The sequence below is a fragment of the Neopelma chrysocephalum genome, unplaced genomic scaffold (genome assembly GCF_003984885.1).
Source record: "Neopelma chrysocephalum unplaced genomic scaffold, ASM398488v2 Primary Assembly neopelma1_93582, whole genome shotgun sequence".
In the NCBI taxonomy this organism is placed as follows: Eukaryota; Metazoa; Chordata; class Aves; order Passeriformes; family Pipridae; genus Neopelma; species Neopelma chrysocephalum.
The window spans coordinates 27,054-36,345 of record NW_020922297.1 but is presented as its reverse complement, the minus strand read 5'-3'; the positions used below and the strand labels follow the sequence as shown (position 1 = coordinate 36,345).

At 53.4% G+C, this 9,292-nt stretch overlaps 1 protein-coding gene across 1 annotated transcript; it reads left to right on the top strand.

The window, feature by feature from the left end:
- The first annotated feature begins 8,030 nt into the window (after positions 1-8,030).
- Positions 8,031-9,005, top strand: LOC113980309 (olfactory receptor 14J1-like). Its single transcript, XM_027707535.1, is given in 1 exon segment — positions 8,031-9,005. A coding segment is annotated over 1 exon segment (975 nt).
- The last annotated feature ends 287 nt before the right edge of the window (positions 9,006-9,292 follow it).

Below are 9,292 nucleotides of genomic sequence, written 5' to 3'. Positions count from 1 at the left end.
GCCCTGGCACAGGGGCAGGGAAAATGTATTGGCTGTGTGCAGCAGAGCAGTGAGAAACCCAGTGGCCCAGGCAGCTGCTGCCATGTGGGCACAAGCTCTGCTGCCCAGGAGGGTACCGTAGTGCAGGGGTTTGCAGATGGCAATGTAGCGGTCGTTGCACATGATGGTGAGGAGGGAAAACTCTGCTGACAAGAAAAAGGCAAAGAGAAACAGCTGAGCAGCACATCCCTTGTAGGAGATGTTTGTGGTGTCCCAGAGGGAATTGTGCATGGCTTTGGGGACAGTGGTGCAGATGGAGCCCAGGTCTGTGAGGGAGAGGTTGAGCAGGAAGAAGCCCATGGGGGTGTGCAGGTGGTGGTCGCAGGCTATGGCGCTGAGGATGAGGCCGTTGGCCAGGAGGGCAGCCAGAGAGATGCCCAGGAAGAGCCAAAAGTGCAGGAGCTGCAGCTCCCGCCTGTCTGCGAATGCCAGGAGAAGGAACTGGGGCATGGAGCTGCTGTTGGGCATTGGCTGCTTCCCAGGACAGGGACACTGTTCAGAAACAGGAAAGGACAGGGAGAAGTTAAGACAGACTCCTCTAAACAAAGCCACTTTATTTCTCATAGATATCCCCTGAACTGGATCGCTTTTCGTTTCCCTGGCTGAGGGTGCTGTGAGGAACAGGAGCTCTGCCTTTGTGCTGCCAAGGGGTCAGTTTTCCTCTTCTCCAATGGGGACATGGAGTTGCTCTGCCACAGCATCAAACACTCCCAAGGGATGTCAGGCATCATCCACCTTGAATGGAAAAGTTCAATCTCCGCTCTCAAGACATGGAACAGTGTGTGCTTCAGTGGAAAGGCTTCACATGTCCTTCAAATAATGTAATCTGTGTTTATTATTTTCTATAGTTGCATCTGGTACCTGTTCTTGTTTGGAAGTACAAATCCTCGTTTTTATGACACAAAATTTAACGAGACTTTAAACAAGAGAGGACAAAGAGCTCAGCTCTCTGCAGCTTAGTGCAGAGCCAGGAGAGCTGCAGTGTCCCTCCATCTGTTCCCATCTGCCCTGTGCTTTCCCTCATGCTGCCTGAACATAACTTCACATGCAAATTAATTTTTAATAAACCCAAATACCTACAGTCTGATGAGTGCAGGGCAGCACTGTTTAAAAGGACAGCTTTATTAAATCTTCTCTGCTCCAGTCCAGCAATGCAGCATCGCCCAGGGGAATCTCTGGCTGTGCAGGCTCTGATGGCAACATCAGAGCAACCCTGAGGAGGCTGGAAAAGTGACCCAGAGTTACATGTAAGGCACAGGTGTGGTGATTTCTGATGCTGCCTGGTCTCTTCTCCTCTAAGAGAAGTAGATTTGGAGTTTCAGTGCCTCCTCTGAACTGTGATATTAATTTTTATGACCAATTTCCCACCCAGAAAACACATATTTGGAGATGGAAAGAACAGGATCCTACATTGTCAGGTATCCTGTGACTTGCTGTGCTTTCTTAAAACTCCCCTGAGAAATGTTCTGTAATGACCTGGAGCTCTGAGCAGCCCTCACAACCTGCAGCCTACTCTAAACAGGTGAAGAGCCCTTCCCTGCCCTACCAGGGGTTGCTCCTTGCTCACAGCCCTTCTGCTCCAGCCCTGGGAGCAGCTCCCCAGGCCGGCTGAGAGCTGCCCCTGGCAGGCAGCAGAGTCCCTGCCCAGCACAGCGCCCTGGGCTGCAGGACCCTGCTCTGCCCCACAGCCCTGGGCACCCCTGACTGCACCCCCGGCTTCACAGCTCTTCCAAAGTGCCCCAAAACAGCCCCCTGCTCACCCATCCCAACAACTGCAGCTGGGCCAGCTTTAGGAGATGCCTCCAGGAGCTGCCCCTGCACTGCCCTGCAGCCACAGACTCACCGTGTGCAGCCCTGCCAAGATTCCTCCTGCAGGGAGCTCTCAGCCATCCTGCCAGTGCTGAGCCCCTTGAAGCTCTGTCTGTGCCCTGCTGGTGTCCCTGAGCTGCCCTGGCAGTGCCCTCAGCCCTGCTGGGCTGTGCAGAAGAGCTGCTCCTGGGCAGAGCTGTCTCTTTGAAGTTCTTCTTGCTTGCCAGGAGCTCCCTGTGTGCCAGGAGCCCGGCCCAGTTCAGCAGCACAGCAACAGCCCCAGGCATTTCATGACCCTCGGGGGGTTTTTGGGATGAGCCCCTGAACATCAGACCCTGAGGAAACTTTCAGGAACCTCTTGAGAAACCAAAGTGAGATTCAAACTGTGAAATTTCTTGTAGTGCTAATGGGTCCCACTGAGGGACCCAACAGAGAAAACATCCCCAGGACTGTGTAAGAGCACAAATCTGGACACAGGGATGACAAGTCACAGAATCACAGAATCATCAAGGTTGGAAGAGACCTTCAACATTTTCTGGTTGAACTGTCAACCCAGCACCACCAGAATCACCCCTAAACCATATCCCAAAGTGCCACATCCAGATGCCATCTGAACACTTCCAGAGACACCATCATCTCCTTGGGCTACTTGTTCCAATGCTTAAAAACTCTCTCAGTGAAAAAAGAGGGTTTTATAATATCTAATATGAACCTTTCCCAATGCAACTTAAGGGCATTTCCTCACCTCCTGTCACTAAAGGCTTTGCAGAAGAGACCAACCCCCACCCCACTAAAACCTCCTTTTGGGTCATTGTAGAGAGCAATGAGGTCCCCCCTGAGCCTCCCCTTCTCCAGACTCAACAAGCCCAGTTCCCTCAGCTGTCCCTCAGCAGACATGTTTTCCAGAGCCTTCCCCAGCTCCGTTCCCTTCTCTGGACATGCTCCAGCCCCTCAAGGGCCTTTTTGCACTGAGGGGCCAGAACTGGACACTACCCTGGAGGTGGGGCCTCAGCAGTGCCTAGCACAGAGGGGCAATCAGTTCTCTGCTCCTGCTGGCCACACTCTGCTCCACAAAGGCCAGGATGCCCTTGGCCTTCTTGCCCCCCTGGGCACACTCTACCTCATATCCAGCTGCTGTCAAGCAGCACCCCCAAGTCCCTTCCTGCTGAGCAGCTCTCCAGCCCCTCTGCCCCAGCCTGGAGCGTTCCAGGGGGTTGTTGGGACCCAAGTGCAGGGCCTGACACTTGGCTTCGTTGATCCAGCCTGTCCAGATCCCTCTGCAGAGCCTTCCTGTCCTCCAGCACATCCACAGTCAGACTCAGCTCAATCAGTCTCCCAAACAGACCAAAGTCTGACCACCAGCAGTCCAAGGTGTCAGTTCTGCTTCCCCCTCCTTCCTTCACTCCGAAAGGAAAACTCCATCATTCTGGGGTCTCTGTGCCCGACGGCTTGGACCACCACATCCCCCACCAGTCACAGAATCATGGAATGGTTTGGGTTGGAAGGGACCTTAAAGAGCATCTTGTTCCAACCCCATGCCATGGACAAGGGGCGCCGTCCACTAGACCAGGTTTTTCACAGCCCCATCCAACCTGGCTGTGAACACTTCCAGGGATGAGGCAGACAGAATTTCTCTGAGCAACCTGTGCCAGGATCTCACCACCCTCCCCATAAAGAATTTCTTCCTAATATCCCGTCTAACCCTTCCCTCTGTCACCCTTGTCCTGTCACTCCAGGACCTTGTAAATAATCTCTCTCCATCTTTCTTGTTGGCTCCCTTCAGGCACTGCAAGGCCACAATTAGGTCACCCTAAAGCCTTCTCTTCTCCAGCCTCAACAATGCCAATTCTCTCAGCCTTTCCTCACAGCAGAACTGCTCCATCCCTCTGATCCCCTTGGTGGTCTCCTTGGACTCGCTCCAACAGATCCATGTCCTTGCTATGCTGGAGCCCAAAGCTGGAGGCAACTCTGCAGGAGTGACAACATTACAGCCGTGTGTGTTCCAGCAAGGACACTGTGGAACCTCCTGGAATAAAGGGGCCATTGTGACACTGTAGGGCCTTCTGGACCCAAAGGAACCCTGAGACACTGTGGAATCTCATGGAATCAAGGGAGCATTGTGACAATATGAAAACTCATGGAATTAAGAGGCCATTGTGACACTGCCTCATGGAACCAAAGGATTCCTGGGACACTGCAGAATCTCATGGAACCAAGGGGCCACAGTGATATGTGGGGCCTCCTAGAACCAAAGGAATCCTGAGACATTTTGCAAACTCATGGAATCAAGGGTCCATTATCACACTACAGAACCTTATGAAGCCAAATGGACCCTGCGACTCTGTCCAACCTCATGGAATCTAGTGGCTATTCCCACACTGTAAAACCTCATGGATACTCTCAGGTTCCAGTTATTAAAAGAGACGCCTCTGCCCAAATTCAGCTGCAAAGGAGACCACGTGCCAAAGTCAGCAGTCCAGGTTTGATTTAACAGTAAATAGGAGGGAGAGAGAGAAAGAAATAGAAAGAGAGACAGAGAAGAAGGGGGTGGTGGGAAGACAGTGAGAGAGAGACAGAGATGAAGTAAATGTATCACACCATGTAGATCCCTGAGGCTCCTGCCGGTCCTTCTTCACCCTGCTCTGCTCGGTGGAGGGTCCCCAAGTTGTGCTTCTGGGGTATCACTTTTATACAGCCCAAGCCCCAGGTATTCAGGGGGGTAGATGCTGTTCCCACAGCTTGGACTGGCACATGTACAAGGACTTGCTTCCTTTCCCACAGCTTGCCACAGTGGGAGTTTTGCCCGGTGTGCTTCCAGTCTGCAGGTGGGAATCTTTGTCTGGATGGGTTCCCCAGACCTGCCTTACCAGCCCTGGCTTCCTGTTGGGGTTGTCTGCTCTTTCCCCCAGTCTGCACAGTGCAATTCTGTCCTGTGGGCTACTTCCAAAGCTTCACCTCCCTTTAGGCCTTGGAATTAAATGCCTTCCTGTTTGCCACCAGTGCTTATGTGTTGTGGCGCCTTACTGGATTTTCCTTCTTTGACAGTGTTTTGAAACAGTTCATTGTGCCCTTCAAGTCCTTACATGTGCACACACACCCCACTCTCACCAGTGTCTGTCCCTCCAAAGAACACAAGACCTGATGATTTGTAGCTCCCACTCCAGTGGTTGGCACTTGGAGCTCCCTCCATACGCAGAGCTCAGAGGTCCCTTGTCCCAGAAACTTTAAAGATATTGTGCCTCATTCTGCCAAGACAACCCTTGGAAAAAAATGTCCCTCTGTGTTTCCTGGGATAAGAGCACTATATTGTCATCTTCCAAAACTTTGGAGAGGTCCCAGAGATCTCCCAGGAAGGAGTTTGGGGCCTCAAGCACATGACCCGTATATAGAGGCTGAGGACTCAGGGGTCAGGGGTGCGAAGATCGAGGACAGTACAGGAGTAGCCTGAGAGGTCTGGAAGGGGGGTGTCAGAGCTGGTGGAGCTTTTCTTCCTGGCAGAAAACAGCCTAAGAAAGAGCTAGTGCCACCAAGGGCAGCTGGGGTGGCCTAGACTGGTGACAAGAAGTAAGAAATTTCCCTCTGAGGTCAGTATTGTGCTGCAACACGTCACCCAGGAGTCTGGATGAGCCCAAGGCTTTGTGTGTGCAGGAAGAGCCAGGGAGGATGCAGAGATGTCAGTGCAGGAAGGTGCCAGCCAGGTGGGGCAGCTGGGGGGGGATGACGACAGCCTGCAGGGAAAGGGGCAGGGCATGGACACCATAGGACAGCCTGGGCTGGAGAGGAGAGAGGGATGGGGAGAAGCTGAAAGGCCCTGACAGAGCCCCCTTCTGCACGCCTTTGGCCATGGCTGCTGTCTGTGGCCCTGATGCCAGGAGGAGACAAGTGGCCCTTGCAGCCCTGGGGCCTCATGGCCTCCTTGTCCCTGCTCAGCAGCCTGGCAGGTGCCACCCCATGGTCCTGCCCTTGACATTGCACATCCCACATCCCAGTGCCCCAGGAAGAGCCCTGAGGAATGAGGCAGGGACAGGATGTGCCTTCCCAGGGGCTGGGGGTCAGGGCTTGGCCCTTTGGATTAAGGAAACAAGTCACTGTTTCTTCAGCATCAGAGCCACCTTTCCCTTGCTTGTCCATCCTTGTCATCACTGTCTGCAGTTTTCTACTCTAACTGGAACCTGGGGACACGTTCTCAGTTGTGTCCCTCAGTGAGACTCATTAGCACTACAAGAAACTTGAGTGTTTCAATCTCACTTTCACTTCTTGAAAAGTTGTTTGAACTTCCTCTCAGGGACTGAGTCTCATGTAAACAACATCAAACCCCCTCGAGGGTCATGAAATGCCTGGGGCTGTTGCTGTGCTGCTGAGCTGGGCCAGGCTCCTGGCCCACAGGGAGCTCCTGGCAAGCAAGAAGAGCTTCAAAGACACAGCTCTGCCCAGGAGCAGCTCCTCTGCACAGCCCAGCAGGGCTGAGGGCACTGCCTGCAGCACCCAGGGCACAGGAGAGAAGGCAGAGATGAGAGGCAGCCTGGGCTGGGAGGTGACTGAGCTCTCACTATGGGAGAAACCTTCCCAGGATTTGAAGGAAGAATTCTCTGGCTGTAGGAAAGTTCAACTTGCCTTCCTGGAGGGCTCTCCTAAAGCTGGCCCATCCCACAGCTTCTAGGATGTTTCAGCAGGGCTCTCCTGGTTGCTGCAGTGCAGAGGAAGTGGCCATATGGCAGAGCAGGGCAGGAGCTGCAGGCAGCAAGGGCAGAGAGGAGAAGGGAGCAGGAGGTTGAAGGGATCCTGGGGTGGGAGGACAGGGGAGAGCTGCTCAGGGGAGGAACCTTGCCAGCCCTTTACCACGCTCAGGCTCTGGCTGCAGAGCAGTGCAGGGGAGTTCCTGCAAGTGCCTCTCCCAGCTGCCAAATGCCAGCAGTGGCAGGAGCTGTCAGGATGGCTCTGCTGGATTTGCTGGGGTGCAGCAGGAGAAGCTGCTGCAGAGCAGGACTTGCTGCTGCCCCCTCAGAGGCCCAGGGCAAGAAGGTTCCCTGTGCCAGGGCTGGCTGTGGGCTGGGAAGGTGGGGGTGCAGCCAGGGGTGCCCAGGGCTGTGGTGCAGAGCAGGGTCCTGCCCCCAGGGCTCTGTGTGCTGGGGCAGGGACTCTGCTGCCTGCCAGGGGCAGCTCTCAGCCCGGCCAAGGAGCTGCCACGGGGCTGGGAGAGAAGAGCTTTGGGGAAGGAACAACTCCTGGGAGGGCAGAGCAGGGCAGAGTCCTTCTGATCTCCACAGTGTGCTGCAGGGATGAGGGCTGGTCACAGCTCCAGATCAAAGCAGGACATTTCCCAGAAGGTATTTGCAAGAGGCACAGACAGACAGGAGGTACCTTAAAGAGAATGAACCAGTTCTTCCAGTGTTATACTCTGGGTTGTCTGGGTCCTGCCTGCGACAGAGAAATGAATCTCTGAGCACAGGAGGAGACACTGAAACTTGAAGTCTGTTAGATTAGAGGGGATTGAACCTGAGAGTATCAGACATCAAAACTGTCCTATAGACAGCAGCAGTGTCACTTTTCCAGCCTCCCCAGGGTTGCTCTGACATTGCCAGCAGAGCCTGCCCAGCCAGAGCTTGAGCCTCCAGGGCTGGGATGGGCACTGGCAGCACTGGCAGGGCCCAGCCCTGTGCACAGGAAAGCAGCTGCTGGCAGGGACAGCTCCAGGCAGCAGAGGCCTGGGCAGGGAGTGGGGGGAAAGTGCCCCCAAGGCCTGGGGGAGGGGGTGTTCAGGCAGCTCTGGGGGCCCTTCCCTGCAGCTCTGCTGGGCACTGTGTGCTGGGCCATAGAAATGAGGATTCTTGCAGTGGAAAAGAACCTTCCCCAGGTGTGTTGGTAAAAATAGAAAACACAGGGACAATTATTCTAAGGACAGACTAAGCTTCTGCTCTGCTGCCCCAGCTCTTCTGAATCATGGGTGTAGATGTGGAACTTTTGTACTCAAGGTCTGTTACATCTGACATTCCCTGTGTGTGTGAGAGCTCTACCAAAAAAATTTCATGTCACAGTGCAGCAGAGTAAAACAGAGTCCTTGGCAGCGCATTTGGTGACATTTGACACATTGATTTCTTTTAAAAATGGAGTTGCTTTTTCACAGAGATCTGTCTTAACTGTCCTTTCCTTTCCTGAACAGGCCCTATGCTAGGAAACAACAGATGTCCAACAGTAGCTCCCTCACCCAGTTTCTCCTCCTGGCATTCGCACACAGGCAGGAGCTGCAGCTCCTGCACTTCTGGCTCTTCCTGGGCATCTCTCTGGCTGCCCTCCTGGCCAACGGCCTCATCCTCAGCGCCATAGCCTGCGACCACCACCTGCACACCCCCATGGGCTTCTTCCTGCTCAACCTCTCCCTCACAGACCTGGGCTGCATCTGCACCACTGTCCCCAAAGCCATGCACAATTCCCTCCATAACACCACAACCATCTCCTACATGGGATGTGCTGCACAGGCTTTTTTCTTTTTGTTCTTCATGTCAGCAGAGTTTTCCCTCCTCACCATCATGTTCTATGACCGCTACATTGCCATCTGCAAACCCCTGCACTACGGTACCCTCCTGGGCAGCAGAGCTTGTGCCCACATGGCAGCAGCTGCCTGGGTCACTGGGTTTCTTTATTCTCTGCTGCACACAGCCAATACATTTTCCCTGCCCCTGTGCCAGGGCAATGCCCTGGGCCAGTTCTTCTGTGAAATCCCACACATCCTCAAGCTCTCCTGCTCAGGCACGTACCTGAGGGAAACTGGGCTTCTTGCTTTTAGTGCTTTTCCTTTTTTGGGATGTTTCATTTTCATTGTGTTCTCCTATGTGCAGATCTTCAGGGCTGTGCTGAGGATCCCCTCTGAGCAGGGGCGACACAAAGCCTTTTCCACCTGCCTCCCTCACCTGGCCATGGTCTCCCTGTTTATCAGCACCTCATTCTTTGCCTAACTGAAGCCCCCCTCCCTCTCCTCCCCATCCCTGGACATGGTGTTTGCTATTCTGTACTCACTGGTCCCTCCAGCACTGAACCCCCTCATCTATAGCCTCAGGAACCAGGAGTTCAAGGATGCCCTGAGGAAACTGGTAACTGGGTGTTTTTTGCAAACACGGACAACCCGCTTCCTGTGCAGTGACTTCCAGGGTACATCATGACAGACCAAGTCTGCTATTTCTTTTTTATATTTTTTTCCTTTTATCCACTTTTTATGATGGTTTCAATAAACATAATTATTTCTCCTCTTCAATATCCACCCATCTTGTGTGACCTATAGACTTTGTATAAATGGGAAACCATTTCCTTTAAGCAAAACAAACGAACCTTCAGACACTTCTTTATCTAAGATTCATCCTCAGCACAGCAGGATTGAATAGGAGGGAAAAACACCTTTCTGGCTACACCAGGTTGGGGCTGGTTCTTTTGTCTCTAGGGAATAGCAGGG